The sequence below is a fragment of the Oncorhynchus mykiss genome, chromosome 13 (genome assembly GCF_013265735.2).
Source record: "Oncorhynchus mykiss isolate Arlee chromosome 13, USDA_OmykA_1.1, whole genome shotgun sequence".
Lineage (NCBI taxonomy): Eukaryota > Metazoa > Chordata > Actinopteri > Salmoniformes > Salmonidae > Oncorhynchus > Oncorhynchus mykiss.
Window position 1 is genome coordinate 25,829,935 of NC_048577.1, and position 21,116 is coordinate 25,851,050.

Here is a 21,116-nt window from a genome sequence, read left to right on the forward strand (position 1 = left end):
ACCAATATGCAGAAACAGTTTGGGATAAATTGAAAACCTAAACATAAAATGTGCTATAGACACTAACATCTGCAACAATAATCATATTACTTGTATTTTTTTAAACGAGCACCTTTTAAAATGCACAAGCACCGAAAATGCTGTTGTTTTGAAAAGCAGCAATAAATCACTGATATCGATTAGGGGGAAATCAGGCTGTACTTGCTGTTGAAACTAACAACAAAAAAAACACATGGAAATGTCATTTCAAAATAATTTGTGCGAGAGAAGGGAGATGAGGTTGCACGTCCTGTTAAAACTAACAACTCAAAAACCACACAGAATATGGGAATAATGTGTACATCCCTGGTTAGAGGACAACTTGGAGAAAACAGCTAGCTACATTTTGAAGTGTTGCATTTTGATTCACGTGGGTCAACAACGTGGTAAGTGTAACAACTCTTTTTTTGTTAGTCACTTTTAGTTATATCTCATAAATAGTACTCTTTCAATTCAGAGCTTGGATTTCCCCCCTGAGGCTAATATCCATATCATGCTGAAATCAATAGATCAGGGGACAAACGTTTAGGGTCCTACATTGTGACATCATGAAAATACTCCTACTACAATGTTAAAACATTCTACATTGTAACATTAATTCATTGATATTATGAAACAACTCCATGTATTTTCTAATATTTGATATGAGATCTTTTATCAGATTATCTCTGGTTACAGCTATAACATTTATCTCCTGTGTGTTCTCTGGGGTACTCTCAGACTGCTAGATTGAACAAAACTCTTCCCACATTGATTACAGCCATAAGGTTTCTCTCCGGTGTGTGTTCTCTGGTGTGATATCAGGTTGGTTGAATGAGTGAAACGCTTCCCACATTGATCACAGCTATAAGATGTATTTCCTGTGTGTGTTCTCTGGTGTACTGTCAGAAGGCTAGATGAAACAAAACTCTTCCCACATTGATTACAGCTATAAGGATGCTCTACTGTGTGTGTTCTTTGGTGAACAATCAGATTGCCAGATGTAGTAAAACTTTTCTCACATTGATCAGAGCTATAAGATTTCTCTCCTGTGTGTGTTCTCTGGTGTGATATCAGGTTGCTTAGCTGAGTAAAACTTTTATCACATTGAGTACAGCTAAAATATTTCTCTCCTGTGTGTGTTATTTGGTGTATTTTAAGTGCTGATGAAGATTTGCAACATTTCCCACAATCAGAGCAGCAGTGAGATTTATGACCTGTGTGAATTCTCTGGTGTGGTTTTAGTGAATCTGATCTGGAGTAACTCTTCCCACAGTCAGAGCAGCAGTGAATTCTCTTCCCTGTGGGTCTCTGCGGGTGTTTCTTGAGGTGTTCTGATCTGGAGAGACTCTTCTCTGCCTCTTCAACATCATGAGGTTGTTGAGGCTCCCCAGAGAACACAAGATAGTCCCGTCTCTCTCCTGTGTGAACAACAAAGTCACACAGATGGTTAAAGGCCCACAACAGCAAAAAAAAACACTGTAAAAGGTGTTCAACCAAACTTCAACCAGTAAAATGCTTTTTTGGCTAGTTTTTCCATCAGCCTGACAATGTGGGGTTGTACACTGTTTGCCAAATTGCCCATAACTTCACCTAACAACAAATATACCTATGTTGTGATGTTTGTCATTTGATTGGCATTCAGAAAATTATTTCCTGGATCAGCTGATAGTTGAACATGTGACTGTAACTAAACAGCTACAGTATTAAGTGTCTATTATGTCATAATGACATAACCCTAAATCTATCTATGATGTCATAATGACATAACCCTAAATCTATCTTCAGAGTTTGTTCTGTTGCTTTATGCCACGCTTTGTCTCTCTAATGTCAATATGCCTTGTATACTGTTGTTTAGGGTAGTTATCATTGTTTTATTTTACTGCGGAGCCCCTAGTCCCACTCAACATGCCTCAGAAAACTATTTTGTTCCAACTCCCACACATGCGTTGACCTCACCTAGCATAACTAATGCCTCCAGAGATGCAACCTCTCTTATCTTCACTCAATGCTTAGGTTTACGTCCACTGTACCCGCACCCTACCATACCCGTCTGTACATTATGCATTGAATCTATCCTACCACGCCCAGAAATCTGCTCCTTTTATTCTCTGTTCCCAACGCACTAGACGACAAGTTCTGATAGCCTTTAGCCATACCCTCATCCTACTCCTCTGTTCCTCATGTGATGTAGAGGTTAACCCAGGCCCCGTGTGTCCCCAGGCTCTATCATTTGTTGACTTCTGTAACCATAAAAGCCTTGGTTTCTTGCATGTTAACATCAGAAGCGTGCTCCCTAAATTTGTTTTTTACTCGCTGCTTTAGCACACTCCGCCAACCCATTTCCATCCCCAACTACAACATTATCCGTCAAGATAGAACTGCCAAAGGGGGAGGAGTTGCAATCTACTGCAGAGATGGCCTGCAAAGTTCTATCATACTTTCCAGGTCCATGCCCAAACAATTCGAGCTTCTAATTTTAAAAATGAATCTCTCCAGAAAAAAGTCCTTCACTGTTGCCGCTTGTTATAGACCCCCCTCAGCTCCCAGCTGTGCCCTGGACACCATATGTGGATTGATTGCCCCCCCATCTATCTTCAAAGTTTGTTCTGTTAGGTTACCAAACTGGGATATGCTTAACACCCCTGCTGTCCTGCAATCCAAGCTGAATGCCCTCAATCTCACACAAATTATCAAGGAACCCACCAGGTACAACACTAGATCCGTAAACATAGGCACCAAGCTCATAGATATTATCCTGACCAACTGGCCCTCCGAATACACCTCCGCTGTCTTCAATCAGGATCTCAGCAATCATTGCCTCATTGCCTGTATCCGTTATGGGTCCTCGGTCAAACAACCACCCCTCATCACTGTCAAACGCTCCCTAAAACACTTCTGCGAGCAGGCCTTTCTAATCGACCTGACCCGGGTATCCTGGAAGGATATTGACCTCATCCCATCAGTAGAGGATGCCTGGTTGTTCTTTAAAAGTAATTTTAATCAGCTAAGACGACAACAACAGGTAAAATGGCGATGAATGGCAGAGAGGGGCAGTTAACTACACACAGGGCCGACAGATAAACAAAATAGAGTATCGAGTTTCATGAACAGTCCAACAGGCATCAGCTATGTAGCCAAGTGATCCGGTGCTTGGCCACAGTGATGTACTGGGCCATTCGCACTACCCTCTGTAGCACCTTCACTGTCAGATCCCGAGCAGATGCCATACCAGGCGGTGATGCAACTGCCCAAGAAGAGGCAAACAAAAAAAAAAACACACCAAATTTACAAACCAAAAAGGTAGCGCATCTAAAGGTGTTGACTCTCCACATCTATCAAAATAACTGGAGCACTGGGCCAGACACTCTTAAATAGAACCTGGACCAGCTCAGGTGAAACACCTTCCCACTAACGAGATGGACAAGCCAGCACGTACTGACTAACGAGGTGATACCAATCGGTGCGCCATACGTGCCAATGAGCTATACTTGCTAACGAGCTATACCTGCTTACGAGCTAAACGAGCTAGACGTGCTAAACGAGCTAGACTTGCTAAACGAGCTAGACGTGTTAAAGTCCAACCTCAAAACATAAATGGGAAAACCAAAGCCTGTAACACCTTCCCCCTTAAGATAACAAATACATCCTATATTTTTGTTGGACAAGTTTGCTCACCACCAACAGAAAACAACTTCCATTTCACATTATAATCAACTGCAATGCTTCTACAATATAAACATAGTGAAAAAACAAGTATTTCTAAATAATAATATACAAAAAAAACATAGTCAAAATAAATTGTGATCCATGGCCAAGCACTGGCTAAACGCAAAACTTGTTGACTGCCCACCCTTGAGACAATCAGCAACCAACTCCTGCAATATCCGTAGTAACTTTCCACCTGACTTCTCGCTCTCTTTTCAGGGTTCACTCGATAGGCATGTTGTTGGATCGGGCCCAGTCCCCAATGTCATGCATTTGGTTTGGCACATCTGAGAATGAATCCTGATATTCTAAAAGAAGGGTAACAACATCAATGTAATTATATCTAAAAGCAGCGCAACATTGAATAAAGACAATTAGCATTTGAATGTTGTCAAGAAATACAGGAGTGATGTCAGATTGTTAATAACATTGATTATAGACCAATTTATTGTACTGCTTTCATGTGTATATACACAAACATCTGCAAAAATTATCATATTACATGTATTTTTTAAACAAGCAGATTTTTCAACTTGTAGAAAACAGCTGGCTACAGTTTGAAGTCCAGCTCTATTTTTGTTATTCACTTTTTGTTAAATAATGCTCTTTCAATTCAGAGCCTGGATTTTCCCCGGAGGCTAATATCCATATCATGCTGCAATCAATTTAACAGGACAAACGATAATTTCATCATTGAAATACTTCTACTACAATGTTAAAATATTCTACATTGTGACATCATTAAAATATTCCTACTACAATGTTAAAATATTCTACATTGTGATATCATTAAAATACTCCTACTACAATGTTAAAACATTCTACATTGTGACATTAATTCATTGATATCATGAAATAATTCCATGTATTTTCTGATGTTTGATCAGATATCTTTTATCAGAGTATCTCTTGTCACATTGATCACAGCTATGAGGTTTCTCTCCTGTGTGTGTTCTCTGGTGTGAAGCCAGCTGGCTAGATGTGGTGAAACTCTTCCTACATTGATTACAACTATAAGGTTTCTCTCCTGTGTGTGTTCTGTGGTGTGAAGTCAGTTGGCTAGATGTAGGAAAACTCTTCCCACATTGATCACAGCTATAAGGCTTCTCTCCTGTGTGTGATCTCTGGTGTACAATCAGATGGGTTGATGTAGTAAAATTCTTCCCACACTGATCACAGCTATAAGGTTTCTCCCCTGTATGTGTTCTCTGGTGTGTAGTCAGATAGCTAGATGTAGTACAACTCTTCCCACATTGATCACAGATATATGGTTTCTCTCCGGTGTGAATTCTCATGTGATTTTTTAGTGATTCTGATCTTAAGAAACTCTTCCCACAGTTAGAGCAGCTATAAGGTTTTTCTCCAGTGTGAATTCTCATGTGATTTTTTAGTGATTCTGATCTTAAGAAACTTTTCCCACAGTTAGAGCAGCTATAAGGTTTCTCTCCAGTGTGAATTCTCATGTGTATTTTTAGTATATCTGATCTTAAGAAACTCTTCCTGCAGTTAGAGCAACTATAAGGTTTCTCCCCTGTGTGATTTCTCATGTGTATTTTTAGTGCATCTGATCTTATGAAACTCTTCCTGCAGTTAGAGCAGCTATAAGGTTTCTCCCCGGTGTGAATTCTCATGTGTATTTTTAGTGCATCTGATCTTAAGAAACTCTTCCCGCAGTTAGAGCAGCAGTATGGTTTCTCTCCTGTGTGTGTTCTCTGGTGTTTTTTAAGTACTGATGAAGATTTGCAACCTTTCCCACAGTCAGAGCAGCAATGAGCTTTCTTCCCTGTGGGTCTCTGCTGGTGTTTCTTGAGGTGTTTTGATGTGGAGAGACTCTCCTCTGCCTCGTCAGCATCATGAGGTTGTTGAGGCTCCCCAGAGGATCCACGATAGTCATGTCTCTCTCCTGTGTGAACAAAAAGTCGGACAGGTGGTTTAAGGCCCACAACAGCGATAATACACTGTAAAAAGGTGATGCCAACAGCGTAGCCATTATGGTGTACAAACAACGATGTCTGTAATGAATGTTCATTACTTGTCATAAGACAGTCAAGTGAACAACAATAGTCATATTTTGTCTTGTTTTCCCATTAGTAGTAACATCGACGATTGTATGCTAGAAATACGTTGTTAGGTGAAGTTATGGGTCCTACAGTAGGTCTATGGTATTGGTATAGCTAGTGGTTTCCGCATTAGCATGGAGGAGTTTCTTACTATCAAGTTTCAAAACGACAGGTGGTAGAACTTGAAACAGTGTATCAACTATGTAGACAGGCCATGCGCAGCCAATGTGATTTATTTTTATCTGGATATTTTCTAGCCATTTTATTGGTTGGCTTTTTGTAGGCTATTTTTACATAGTTGGCAATGATAATACAAGTTATTTAGATTTGTATAATATGTATAATTTTGATTTATATAGAATATAGATTAATCACAGATAATGAATATGAGATACAAAGACTATTATAATTACTATTATGAATTAAATGAAACTGTTCCAGTAAAATGTGAATATGAAAATCGTAACTGGCACCAGATCAGTAGAAATGGTCAGATAAATTTGCACCACAAATGGAAAACTTTGCCGACTGCTGTTGTTGCATAACGCCAGAATTTACGAAGGCCAGCAGCAGCAGGAGGAGAATGCTTAGGAAGAGGTTTTTTTTCTTATGGTTAGGCTATCTTGATCTCTGATTCCCTCGAGTCATTTGTGCGTCTCAATTATTTAATAAAACGGGGGATTCCTATGTTGATGATGTAAAGAATATTTTCTGCTCTGTGGTGTGTAATGAGGAGCAACCAGACGCTGCACACATTTCTGAAATTGCTTATTCCAGTTACTAATAGCATGCACCCATTAAGAAAATGACTGTAAAAACTTAAATTCTAGTGGATAGATGAGGAATTGAAAAATGGTATGGTTGAGAAGGATGAGGGAAAAGGAATGGCAAATAAGTCTGGCTGAACAACTGATTGGCAAACATCCTGCAAATTGAGAAATCATGTGACTAAACTGAATAAAAAGAAGAAAAAAGACACAATGAAACAAAGATAAATGACAATTTTGGGAAAAAAGACAAACTCTGCTTCATCATTAACTGAATCAGATGGCTATTTCATCAAAGCCCTCTACTTTTATGATTTTTTCATTGGCAAGATTAGCAAACTTAGGCATGACATACCAGCAACAAATGCTGACACTACACATCCAAGTATATCTGACCAAATGAAAGACAAGCATTGTAATTTAGAATTCCGTAAAGTCAGTGTGGAAGAGGTGAAACAATTATTGTTGTCTATCAACAATGACAAGCCACCGGGGTCTGACAATCTAGATGGAAAATTACTGAGGATAATAGCGGACGATATTGCCACTCCTATTTTCCAGATCTTTAATTTAAGCCTACTAGAGAGCGTGTGCCCTCAGGCCTGGAGGGAAGCTAAAGTCATTCGACATGCGCTATGCTCTGCATAGTTAGCTCCAGGAAAAATGTTGCACTTATTTCAGCCATTCTGTGACCAAAAACAAGCTACATATGGACAGTACCAAAATAAACTGACTCTGGAAATGACAAAGCACCTCTTAACCTAGCTGGAAATGGGACAAATGGACCCCTTCTGTGGTAACAGACTGGGAAGATTTCAAATCAAATCTAATTCCCAGGAACGGGGTTCATACGAACCACAGAGACTGTGTGGGATAATAACATGGCCGTGTCCAACTCTGCTTGTTCCCTTGACTCCGCTACCAACCACCAATCTCCAACAGGGCCCTTAACCTGTATCACTAGACACTTCATAATGAGCTACAGGTAGGAATCAGCAATGCATCCCAATAATGAGCCACCTATAGGAGGGGTAACCCTTTGCAGACAAATCTCTCAATGTATTACTGTTACCCTGGGGAGATTGATATACCCCTTGAACACTGGCTCCGACCCTCGTCAGATGAGGCCTTGCAGACTATTACAGACAACAAAAGGGAAGCACAGCTGATAGATGCCCAGTGACACGAGCCTACAAGACAAGCTAAATTACTTCTATACTCGCTTCGAGGAAAGTAAGACTGAAACATGCATTACAGCATCAGCTGTTTCGGACGACTTTGTGATCACGCTCTCCACAGCCGATGTGAGGAAGACCTTTAAACAGGTTAACATTCACAAGGCCAGGGGCCAAACGGATTACCAGGACATGTACTCAAAGCATGCGCTCACCAACTGGCAAGGGTCTTCACTGACATTTTCATCCCCTGTCTGAGTCAGTAATACCAAGATGTTTCAAGCAGAACACCATAGTCCATGTGCCCAAGAACACTACGGTAATCTGCCTAAATGACTACTGACCCGTAGCACTCACGTCTGTAGCCATGAAGTGCTTTGAAAGGCTGGTCGTGGCTCACATCAACACCATTATCCCAGAAAACTTAGACACACTCCAATTTGCATACCGCCCCAACAGATCCACTGATGCAATCTCTATTGCACTCCACACTGCCCTTTCCCACCTGGACAAAAGGAACACCCATGTGAGAATGCCATTCATCGACTACAGCTCGCGTTCAACACCAAAGTACCCTCAAAGCTCATCACTAAGCTAAGGACCCTGGGACTAAACACTGAGCACGCCCCCATTCTCATCGAAGGGGTTGTAGTGGAGCAGTTGAAAGCTTCAAGTTCCTTGTTATCCACATCCTTGGTGTCCACATTATAGGCTTAGTTAACTGGTGAACTGTTGAAAAAATGGAAACATAACGATGATTCTATTTCTAGATTTGGAATAGAATGTGCAGCACCTTGAATATATTGTTGTTTGACTACCAATTAATAAACCAGGGAGGAATTACTGACAGAGTAGGAGCATGGTGGAGACATCCAAGAGAGGGAAATCAGGAAGGGAAATGACAGCAAGTAGTGCAGACAAAAGGGTTAACAAGTTGATGAAGCAACAGATGTGCTGGAAGGAGAACAATATAGATGGAATGACAACAATATAGATGGAATGACAACAATATAGATGCTACTTTGAAAACACAAACTCTCACAGCAAAGAGCGAGGGAGTCCAGGGATGACTGGAGGAGCAATGGAGGAGCAATGGAGGAAGCATTGTGGAATTCTCTTGGTGTGAGTACAGTTGTTGAGACTGCGTGGAGGATGGTAAAGAACAGAACAGTCACTTTAACTCTACCTAAATGAACATATTACCTCAACTAACCGGTGACCCTGCACATTGACTCTGTACAGTTGGTTTGACTGGGTGGACGATGGTGAAGAACAGTGGAGTGAAAAAGGCTAAAGTTGGTAATGAACAGCAGTTTATGGTCAGAGTGGGAATTATCAGCAAGGATGTTTTTTTGGGTGACCTGTTAACGGTCTCAAAGATGGTGAAGGATGAATTGGGTAAAGTGGAATCGGTTCGAGTGACCAGGAGCGGTATGATACTGATGGTGTGTCAACAGCGCAAAAGGAGAAAGCTGTGTGTGGTTTAGGTTAAACATTTCAGGTAGACGCACGTTGATTATAATGAATGATAGACTGAAGGTTTTACTGTGGTTTGGTGAAGTGGTTCTCCCATCTTATGTAAAACCTAAGTAAGTGAGATATACAGAAGCAGCTGCAGTTTGGACATGTGGAAAGTGTTTGTCGAAGGAATAAATATGTCGTAGTCAGATGAAGCATGTTGTAATTGTGATGGGAATCACGTTCCCGAGTTCCCGGAGTGCACTGTACGGATGAAGAATGTCACAGTAGCTAGGATGATCAGGCCCATCCAGCAGGTGTCCTATGTGGAGGCAGTGAAAATAGCCAAAGGAGTAGAGAGGAGAAGGCAGTTCATGTCCCACAGTCTGCAGTGAAGCCATACAGGAGGAGGATCCTAACACACTAATAGTGAACAAGGCGGACTTTGTTGTGTTTATAGAGCAAGTGATAAATTGCATTAATACATTATTAGTAACCTTCGTCCAAACTAGCAGTTTCCGCATTATCTTGGAGTTTCTACAACAAAATTGTGTTTGCATTGCCCTCACTACCGCAGTGATAAATTTAATTAATAATAAACTAATCAAACATCTAAGAAGCTAGACATCATTGTGAAGGCGGCAAATAGATTTCTGGATCTCCAGGACTTCAGACAAAATGTTACAGGGTTACTGAATGAAGAAGTTCCCCCCTCCCAGGTTCCTGAACCTGTGTAGGGATCGGAATAGTACCCTTTATGTTTGAAATTCAGTGTAGTGGAGTGATTTTGGTTCGTGTTTATTTTACGTAATTAGTATGATTTGTTAATCCCATTTTTTTGCGTTTTGGTTATTTTTTACAACCCCGTACAGTAAGGTGGCAGCAATACAACTTATGAGTGTAGTCTGACAAACCTCAGAGAAGAAGACATGGTAGGAACCAAATTGTTGGTCAGTTTCCAGTTGACCCTAATTAGATGTTACATTACATGTTGTTTTCTTACTCATGTAGCCGGCTAGTTAGCCAACATATTCATACTTTGCTTACTCCTCTCTGATAAGATACCGCTGCACAAACATGCTTATCTAGGCCTACACCGGCACTGGTACCAGGCAGTATTAGCTAGCTACGTTTGCTCTGACTCTTAATAATACATTTAGCAAGCTAGCTAACCCGCTAACTAGCATTAACAATAGCAGCTAACATTATTTGAGAAACACCTAAGAAAATACAATATTTCACCTTTAATGTAATGGCATGAAAATAATTGCCAGAATATTATACAATGACTTAACAGCTCTAACAATTTGACCCCAACAGGAAATCTATACTGGCAGGTATATAAATACCCATTTACTATATAACCATTGATTCTTGAATAACTTATATGTGCCTCAAATGTTTCAACCGTATTACCCCACCAGAAACCAAAACATAAGCTTGTATAACGCCACCGTTTGTAAACTAATACTATATGGCTGAGGAGTAGGGTCGATCCAAGCGTTCTGACCTCAGAATGACAGTAAAGCACCCAAGCTAACTGGCTAACGTTGGATAGCTTGCTAGACACAGATCAGAGAAAACCCCACTCTTAACATTTTACTTTCCCTAGCAGAGCTGTTTAGGCTGTTTTCATGTTATCCAGAGCGTTGGTGACCAACTGTGCTGCTGGCAACCATGATCTTTTTTGCAGATGTTTACTGACACCGGCCATATTCAACGGGTGTTGAGCGTTATTAAATTCATCAGTTATTCTGCGCTCTGGTACTCAGATGAGGGTGCTCTGCAATCGGAGTAGAGAGCCAGCACCCGAAATAACAATGTCCATTGAGAACGCAAACGAGCCCTCGGCTAAGAATGACGTAAATAATCAAGTCAATAAACGTTGGGTAGTTAGTTCGAATATACGGGTACATACTGCTGTAAAGATATGTTATGCGTTTTGTAAGGATAGTGTGGCTAACATACCGTGTAACGTAACTTATTTGAAAAGTCATTACTTTATTACATTGCTCAACATTTGTCATAATTATTTAAAGCAGGTCATTTGTATCCGCTCTCGTTGGACTTCGGCTGCATATTTTCCCCCATTTCTTCTCCCGTTTAAAAAAGCCACACAACAATCAATCAACCAATCTGCAGTTCAACCAATAACAAAGCCGTAATTCCACCACTGTTTTGGTAATAAAATGATGGATGGGGCTGGAGAAATGTAACTACTCTCAAATTCATAGACAGACCTATGGACAACATTATAGTTGTAACCATGTTTTGAGGCTATACAGTGTTGGTTTACATTGTTTCTAAACATTGACGTAAAAAAAAGCTTATTTGTGGTTCTGATGGGGTACAACAGTTGAACTAAGCTCATGGGGCATGTGTTATATTCTTCAAGAATCAATGCCAATAAATAAATAATTTAAAAGTCAAAATATGGATGTAGCAATTGCACATTTCCCCTTTACCACACACACACACACACACACACACACACACACACACACACACAAACACACACACACACACACACACACACACATCAGTTCAACAATCGCAGAGTTTGTGCTTCTGTTTTTAAGACAGTACTTACGAGTGTTAATCAGGGAACGGTTTCTCAAAACCATATTATTGCTAAGTTCACCGTTTGAGCCATCGGATGCCTTAAGATGCGTTTGGGAAACCGGGCCCAGATATCCAGTTTCCTCCTCTTCTTCATTGTTCGATGTGACAGTCACCTCCCCCTCCTCTTCTTTCACTGAAACGTCGTCGTCCTCCTCTTTCACTGTAACAGGCTCGACCTCTACTTGTTTTTGTATTGTGACAAATTTCTCTTCCTCCTCCTCTTTCACTCTGAACGCGTCTTCCCCTTCTTTATCTGAAACATCTTCCTCTTCTTTAACTGAAACGTCTTTCTCGTCTTTAACTGAAACGTCTTTCTCTTCTTTAACTGAAACGTCTTTCTCTTCTTTAACTGAAACGTCTTTCTCTTCTTTAACTGAAACGTCTTTCTCTTCTTTAACTGAAACGTCTTTCTCTTCTTCTTTCACTGTAACAGCCTCAACCTCTACTTGATTTTGTATTGTAACAGCCTCCTCTTCCTCCTCCTCTTTCACGAGAGCGTCTTTCTCCATCCAGCAGACCTTATCTTCTTCAGCAGGAACGGGGTTTAGTTTGAGACTGGAGCTATGAGGCATGTACTGAAGACGCTAAGCGGTATAATTCAAAGCAGTGTCACTTTATCAGCAGCACGTGAACAATGACGACTGAAGAATAATTTCGTCAAACACCTGATTGGTTTGGTATTGGGCTCGTTCGACATGCAGCCGACAGTGCAGGTGGCTGCTGACTGCTGACTGACTAATTTACAAATCACCTTGCATCATAAATAACTACTCATTATTATTTATAAATCTATATATGACATATAGGCTTCACTGCTACGGTGTGGGACTTCATCTATAATAATGTGGCTGTTCTAAATGCTGTGTCGCTCAAAGCCTTGAGTCATGAACCTATTTTTGACACAATTGGCTGGAAAGAGTCAATGCTTCAGGAAGATTTGTTTCCCCATCACTACTTTTCAGCATGATTTCTGTGAATTAGACTACGGGAGTTTTGTAACATTTTCCACCTTGGCTTACTGTTAGTTGGGTTCTAAATGGTCTCCGGTAGTTGGTCTCGCTGACCATAACCGTGCTGGTTGGCGAAACTGGTTACGCTAATAGCTAGTTGGCTAAATAGCTAACGTTAGCTGGCTGGCTAAGATAACTGCATATAGCTAACATTCTTTGATATTTGGTTAGATGGCATTATGTATTTCCAAAACTGTGGTTTACTTTAATCACCCAAGTCATGAGCGCAAATAATTGGTTTAATTTAATGTTCTACATTTGAAGTTATTTATGTTGTAGTTGACATCATAGGGAATAGGCTGGTCCTGCATATTACTTCACACCTGACTTTGGCATTCTTCTGAATTCTGATTGGTTTAATGTAATAACTCCAAAAATAGAACTGTGAGGTGTTACTTTGCATTGGAAATGTTAAAATATCGTATTTGATATTTTATAAACAATACAAAACATACAAACAACATCATACAAACATTCACTGCCCAGACCCACTAGAACACACCTCCATCTCCATTAACTACATCACACCTGCCCAGACCCACTAGAACACACCTCCATCTCCATTAACTACATCACACCTGCCCAGACCCACTAGAACACACCTCCATCTCCATTAATGACATCACACCTGCCCAGACCCACTAGAACACACCTCCATCTCCATTAACTACATCACACCTGCCCAGACCCACTAGAACACACCCCCGTCTCCAGCGCCCGCATCAGCACCATTTTGTTTCTCTTCGTCACTTTCAACTTTTAGATAATAAAGCATTTTACCTTTCATTTGAATTAACAACAGAGGATTGGTTGATTTCCAGGTTTTAAGTATAATATCTAAGATGACTGATTAGAAAAGTATCATCCAACCATCGGGTATCTCACTGCATCCTCATATGCCATGTCTTGAAATATGCAGACAGACCTATTTAAAGTAAATTTACATTATAACACTTCTGACAGCCAACTTTCTAACTCCTCCCATAACTTTATGACATCGTAACATTCCCAGAAGGATTATTGAGTCATTGTTAGTTTTACACTTAAGACATAACTGTCTATACTGTAGAATTTGTGAATTTGACATGTCAGTTGGAATAATGATCGATTTCTGGAGGGACCATTGTCACTACAACCAATCAGTGAGCAGCTTCCCTTCCCCCACATCTCAGGCATTTCTGTTACTCACAACACTTCCCCTGCTTTCCTCAACAATGGAAAAGCCCCCTGAGCTAAAGCCTTGCCATTTTTACAAATAGGAAATAATATTTCATGTTTTACTCGTACCTCAGCCAGCATTGTGAATGGTTAGGAAATTAATGTCATGTTTTACTCGTACCTCAGCCAGCATTGTGAATGGTGTCTGAGGCGGTGACATACTAGACCATGGCAGTAAATCTAATACTTAGGTGTTTTTAGTTACGCATGAAAGGTCTGTGGTGGTTCTGTGGTTATAAGTTACTGACCTTGGAATACATTTCTGGCCATGCTGGCAGGGTCTGAATCAAACCCAATGTCCACCTGGTACACTGACAGGGTCTGAATCAAACCCAAAGTCCACCTGGCACACTGACAGGGTCTGAATCAAACCCAAAGTCCACCTGGTACACTGGCTGGGTCTGAATCAAACCCAATGTCCACCTGGCACACTGACAGGGTCTGAATCAAACCCAATGTCCACCTGGCACACTGGCAGGGTCTGAATCAAACCCAATGTCCACCTGGCACACTGATGTATTGTTACACCATGTAGGGGCAGTATAGACCTAGTCTGTTCATTATATACATCTACATGATGTATTGTTACACCATGTAGGAGCAGTATAGACCTAGTCTGTTCATTATATACATCTACATGATGTATTGTTACACCATGTAGGGGCAGTATAGACCTAGTCTGTTCATTATATACATCTACATGATGTATTGTTACACCATGTAGGGGCAGTATAGACCTAGTCTGTTCATTATATACATCTACATGATGTATTGTTACACCATGTGTAAATGTTGATTTTGTGCCCAATTAACAATTTCTTCGTGGATGTTGATGAGTCTTGCTAGAAGATCCACTTATGGCCAAGTGTCAGCCTCCTAGCAGAGAGGTAACCAGATTTTGGGCTAAAATATCCTGGTAGTGTGTAAAGTTTATTTATTTATTTTATACATACACTTTTGCTAATCTTTATCAAGGGTATCAATAACTAGGTGCTTATTTCGATATCTAGTTATTTGACTGAATCAGAATTACAGATGTGGAGTAGATATAGAGTTTGTTTAAAATTCTCATAAAAAAATCTGAACTAATCAAACAACACTTGTTGCTCTTTGTACGTTTTGATATAATATTCATATTAAATGGAGAGGAAAAAAAACGTTTCCCTAAACTGCTTTATAATATTATAATTCAATGAAGAAGAAAAAAAGTTTTCCCTCCTCAACTCCGTTTCCTCCCTCCAGACAGCAGATGGCGATATGGTTCTTTCAGGCGATATTTCTACTGTGACGTATAATCTAGGGGACGGAACGCTTCTTCACCAACTGCAGCCACCTCGGTAGCTCGCCAGACAACAAAGTCGGAACATTCAAGTTCTTTAGACAATTTCGTGGTTTATTTGCCACTATGAGTTAAACATACGTATGTGGAAACAACTAGATACCCCATTTAATGTAATATTTACGTTGTAATTCAACTTGCTGGCTGCTTAAATTAGCACTAGTCTAGTCGCTAATACTAACTAGCTATTATTCCCGTACATGAGTTCACTAAGCTACTCTCCTCCTGTTAAAGAAGAGATCTGCTGGACGGAGAAAGAAGCTATCGAGGAAGAGGAGGCTGTTCCAATACTTAAAACAAGTAGAGGGTGAGGCTGTTACCGTGAAAGAAGAAGAGAAAGACGCCTTCAGAGTGGAGGATGAAGACGTTTTTGGAATGAAGGATGAAGAGGGGGAGATTACTGTCACATTAGAGGAGGACGAAAAAGAGAAGACTGGAGATCTGATTAACACCAGAAAATACAGTGAGTACTACCTTATAAAAAAGGGACATTGATCTGATTAACACCAGTAAATACTGTGAGTATTATCTTATAAAACAGGGGCTTTGATCTAATTAACACCAGTAAATACAGTGAGTACTATCTTATAAAACAGGGACACAAACTCTGCAGTTCTTGGAAGTAATGTGTGATTTTTAAAAGGGCATTCTACATTTTGATGACGTCCTCCAGTGATAAAAAAAAAACGTTCATGTTGAAAGAGATATATAAATACAGTAAGAAAAATAGTGTTTTTTTAGAGGACTGCAAACTTGGAGTGAGTGATGTCATAGGAAGTCCTTCAAGGAGTTGGTTTGATGGGAAGTTGTGATGTCATCCAATAGGTGATGGAGCTTCATGTGAATATTCATTTTTCTTTTTAAAATCCTTCCTTTTCTGTCAAGTTGGATGTTGATCATTGCTAGAAAGCCATTTTCAAGTTTTGCCATAGACTTTCAACACAATTTAAGTCCAAACTGTAACTAGGCAACTTGGGAACATTCAATGTCATCTTGGTAAGCTCCTCCAGTGTAGATTTGGCCTTGTAGTTTAAGTTATTTTCCTGTTCGTACAGTTTTTTGTATTCAGATCTCTGAAATGCACTCTACCTACGTAACATTTAGTGTCTCCTTATATTACGCTGGGAAAACACAGTTTCATGGCCACAGAAATCCTAAATCATTTCAGAGTTTGCAAAATCCAATGGTTCTAACCGAGAGTCACCTTAACTTTATTGACACCACCCAAATGGATACTGTCATTAACGCGGTTCTTCAATAATTACACACAATATTTAATTATGTAGCTATTTAGTTACAGTCACATGTTCAACTATCATCAGCTGATCCAGGAAATAATTTTCTGAATGACAGTCACATGACAAACATCACAACATGCAACAACAACCAACATGCTTCTTCATTCTCTGTTAAAGACAGTTATGCCGTGCTCCACGTTAGATCCAACATCCCTAACAAATTGTTGTTTATAATGTTATTGTCTGCTTGATTTACAGTAGCGTCTCGTTAGTCTGTTTACGCACAGAGATACTTAGCTCATAATGTGTAGAGAACTGTTCCTTGATGGATAGGCTATTGTACAACACACAGAGCTATTTTCCTTTATTCAGGACATTTAGAATGACAACACATTACAGAGTAGCCTAGTGGGATTATTCACAAAATTATCTGGTGATCAGGTTATGAAATGTCATGACAAAGACATTTTAGTTTCCATGTTTCACCTGAAATATTACATGATTTATAGTCCTCGGTCTATGTTATTGCTAAGTGAAGTTATGGGTTCTACAGTAGGTCTATGTTATTGTTAGGTGAAGTCATGGGTCCTACAGTAGGTCTACGTTGTTGTCTATGTTGTTGTTAGGTGAAGTTATGGGTCCTACAGTAGGTCTATGCTGTTGTTAGGTGGAGTTATGGGTCCTACAGTAGGTGTATGTTATTGTTAGGTGAAGTTATGGGCCAATTTGGCAAACACTTAGTTTACAAACCCTCATTGTCAGGCTGATGGAAAAGCTAGCTAAAGAGCATTTTACTGGTTGAAGTGTTTTTTAAGTATGAAGCAGTTGATTTGAGACAATGAGATCTCCCCTGAGTTTTCCCCCACGGTGGTGAATTAGTGAATAGACACAGAGCTTAATGTGAGTTTCCTTGAGTAGCACTCCTGATCTTGCGCTGTAATATTCAGAATACATTTCCTCATTACCATATATACTACATCCATAACTAGTGGTTTCCTCATTACCAAATGTACTACATCCATAACTAGTGGTTTCCTCATTACCAGATATACTACACCCATAACTAGTGGTTTCCTCATTAGCAGATATACTACATCCATAACTATCGGTTTCCTCATTAGCAGGGAGGAGTTTCTGCAACAAAATTGTGTGTGCTCCGCCCTCGTGCTGCAGTTTTAGCAAACACAGAAAGGGGCCAAAATTGGAGACTAAAAGTCGTCTGGCACATTGCTTAGAGTTTCAGCAACTTTAATAACTTGTTTCTAGCCTCCAATCATCAATGTTACTACTAATGTGAAAACAATACAAAATTGTTGCTCACTTGACTGTTTTAAGACATTTGTCAAATAATTTAACAGATGTCAATTGTTGTACAACTTCATGGGTACGCTCTGGGCATCATCTTTTAACTCAAATAAACAGTGGATCTCTGCTGTTTTGAGCCTTTAACCATCTGTCCGACTTTATTGTTCACACAGGAGAGACGGGACTATCGTGGATCCGCTGGTGATCCTCAACAACATCATGATGCTGACGAGGCAGAGAAAAGTCTCTCCAGATCAGAACACCTCAAGAAACACCTACCGAGACCCACAGGGAAGAAATCTCACCACTGCTTTGACTGTGGGAAGAGTTACTCAAGATCAGATTCACTTAAACTACATAAGAGAATACACTAGCGAGTACACACAGGAGAGAAACCTCACCACTGTTTTGACTGTGGGAAGAGTTACTTAAAATCAGATTCACTTAAACTACACCTGAGAATACACACTGGAGAGAATGTTCACTGCTGCTCTGACTGTGGGAAGAGATTCACCTCTTCAGTAGACCTTAAAATACATCAGAGAATTCACACTGGATAGAAACCTTATGGCTGTAATCAATGTGGGAAGAGTTTTACTCAGTCAAGCGGCCTGATAGTACACCAGATAACACACACAGGAGAGAAATCATATAGCTGTACTCAATGTGGGAAGAGTTTTGCTACATCTGGCTATCTGAAGATACACCAGATAATACACACAGGAGTGAAACCCTTTAGATGTGATCAATGTGGGAAGAGTTTTGCTACATCTGGCTATCTGAAGATACACCAGCAGACACACACATGAGAGAAACCTTATGGCTATGATCAATGTGACAAGAGATACTCTGATAAAATATATCTAATCAAACATCAGAAAATACATACATGAAGGAGTTGTTTCATGATATTAATTAAATAATGTCACATTGTAGAATGTTTTAACATTGTAGTAGGAGTATTTTAATGATGTCACAATGTAGCACCCTAAATGTTTGCCCCCTATTCAATTTGATAAATTGATTGCAGCATGATATGGATTTTAGCCTCAGTGATTTAACAAAAATGTACTAACAAAAAAAGAGTTGTGTTACACTTACCACGTTGGTGACCCACTGAATCAAAATGCAACACTTCAAAATGTAGACATCTGTTTACATCTATTACTATTTATGTAAATGAACAAAAAGTGACTAACTAAAAAAGAGCTGGTATGATGTTGTCATGTTTTGTTTATACAATTAAATGTTTTCAATGACTTGATAAATTAATTTCAACGTACTTGCAGCCCAAACACCTGGACGCAGTATAATGAATTGGTCTATAATCAATTTTATTAACAATCCTATATCACTCCAGTATTTATTGACAACATTCAAGTGCTAAATGTCTTTATACCACTACTGAAGAAGCATGACTCAAATCACCTCATATTTCAAACATTCACCCTGACAAAGATACGTTTTATTACTCCATGCCTCACCAATCACATTTGCTTTTGATAGTTGTACAATTCATTTAACATTTAGTAACATTTAGTTTGACTTTAGTTTTTTGCTTTTCTTGATGGAGAACGTAACAACAAACAATGGAGTAAAACAAGTTTATCATTTGTATTGGATCCAATTGTTAATATTTGAATCAATGACATTTCCTTAAAATGCTCAGTCTTTCAGTTAAGTTTCTGTTCGTTGTGTACTAAATATTTTAGTTTGTTTGATGTTCTGCCCCTGAACAGGCAGTTAACCCACTGTTCCTAGGCTGTCATTGAAAATAAGAATTTGTTCTTAACTGACTTGCCTAGTTAAATAAAGGTAAAATAAAAATAAATAAAAAATAATAAAAAAATGTAAGAAGGGCTATATAAATACATTTTATTTGATTTGATTCCCATGTTTTTATTTACTTTTTTTGCTCTTTTGTACACCAGTATTTCTACTTATACATCATCTGCTCATCTATCACTCCAGTGTTAATTTGCTAAATTGTAATTGCATCGCTACTATAGCCTATTTATTGCCTTACCTCCGTACTCCATTTGCACACACTGTATGTAGATTTTTCTATTGTGTTATTGACTGTACGTTTGTTTATCCCACGTGTAACTCTGTTATTTTTTTCGCACTGCTTTGCTTTATCTTCGCCAGGTCACAGTTGTAAATGAGAACTTGTTCTCAACTGGCCTACCTGGTTAAATAAAGGTGAAATACAAAAAGTGTTAACTTTATTGACAACACCCAAATGGATACTGGTTCTTCAATAATTACACATAATTCTTAATACTGTAGCAAACATATTAAACAGGACATTCAAACGAGCCTTACAATTATAATCTATTATAATCCCATATTCACATTCAGAATACATTGTGAAAAACTAAAATCTTTGCTCACCATTTTTGCTCCAGGCAGATATAGTACATCCATAACTATGAGGGAAAAAAACATAACTATCTGTTTCCTCATTAGCAGGGAGGAGTTTCTTCAACCAGATATACAGTGCCTTGCGAAAGTATTCGGCCCCCTTGAACTTTGCGACCTTTTGCCACATTTCAGGCTGATTGTTGTCCTATGGACAGAGTCTTCCACCTCAGCTGTAGATCTCTGCAGTTCATCCAGAGTGATCATGGGCCTCTTGGCTGCATCTCTGATCAGTCTTCTCCTTGTATGAGCTGAAAGTTTAGAGGGACGGCCAGGTCTTGGTAGATTTGCAGTGGTCTGATACTCCTTCCATTTCAATATTATCGCTTGCACAGTGCTCCTTGGGATGTTTAAAGCTTGGGAAATCTTTTTGTATCCAAATCCGGCTTTAAACTTCTTCACAACAGTATCTCGGACCTGCCTGGTGTGTTCCTTGTTCTTCATGATGCTCTCTGCGCTTTTAACGGACCTCTGAGACTATCACAGTGCAGGTGCATTTATACGGAGACTTGATTACACACAAGTGGATTGTATTTATCATCATTAGTCATTTAGGTCAACATTGGATCATTCAGAGATCCTCACTGAACTTCTGGAGAGAGTTTGCTGCACTGAAAGTAAAGGGGCTGAATAATTTTGCACGCCCAATTTTTCAGTTTTTGATTTGTAAAAAAAGTTTGAAATATCCAATAAATGTCGTTCCACTTCATGATTGTGTCCCACTTGTTGTTGATTCTTCACAAAAAAATACAGTTTTATATCTTTATGTTTGAAGCC

General features: G+C 39.4%; 1 protein-coding gene and 1 long non-coding RNA gene across 2 annotated transcripts; one reads left to right on the forward strand and one right to left on the reverse strand.

The window, feature by feature from the left end:
* Positions 1 to 4,130: 4,130 nt before the first annotated feature.
* On the reverse strand, positions 4,131 to 12,500 carry LOC110516915 (zinc finger protein OZF). Its single transcript, XM_021595212.2, has 2 exons — positions 11,777 to 12,500; positions 4,131 to 5,629 (listed from the first exon to the last, which is right to left on the reverse strand). Exons 1-2 carry the CDS (start codon positions 12,378 to 12,380, stop codon positions 4,575 to 4,577), a joined length of 1,659 nt encoding a protein of 552 aa, XP_021450887.2. The 5' UTR covers positions 12,381 to 12,500; the 3' UTR covers positions 4,131 to 4,574.
* Positions 12,501 to 15,348: 2,848 nt separating this feature from the next.
* On the forward strand, positions 15,349 to 19,732 carry LOC110516919. The gene is made up of 2 exons (XR_002472478.2): positions 15,349 to 15,838; positions 18,092 to 19,732. It is a non-coding gene; the product is annotated as an uncharacterized LOC110516919 (long non-coding RNA).
* Positions 19,733 to 21,116: the final 1,384 nt, after the last annotated feature.

Excerpts from the sequence above, each read along its gene's own strand:
- LOC110516915 (XM_021595212.2), bottom strand. The coding sequence starts at position 12,380 with ATGCCTCATAGCTCCAGTCTCAAACTAAACCCCGTTCCTGCTGAAGAA. Across the intron at positions 5,630-11,776 it reads CCGTTCCCTGATTAACACTC|GAGAGAGACATGACTATCGT; the intron begins GTAAGTACTGTC and ends TTGTTCACACAG.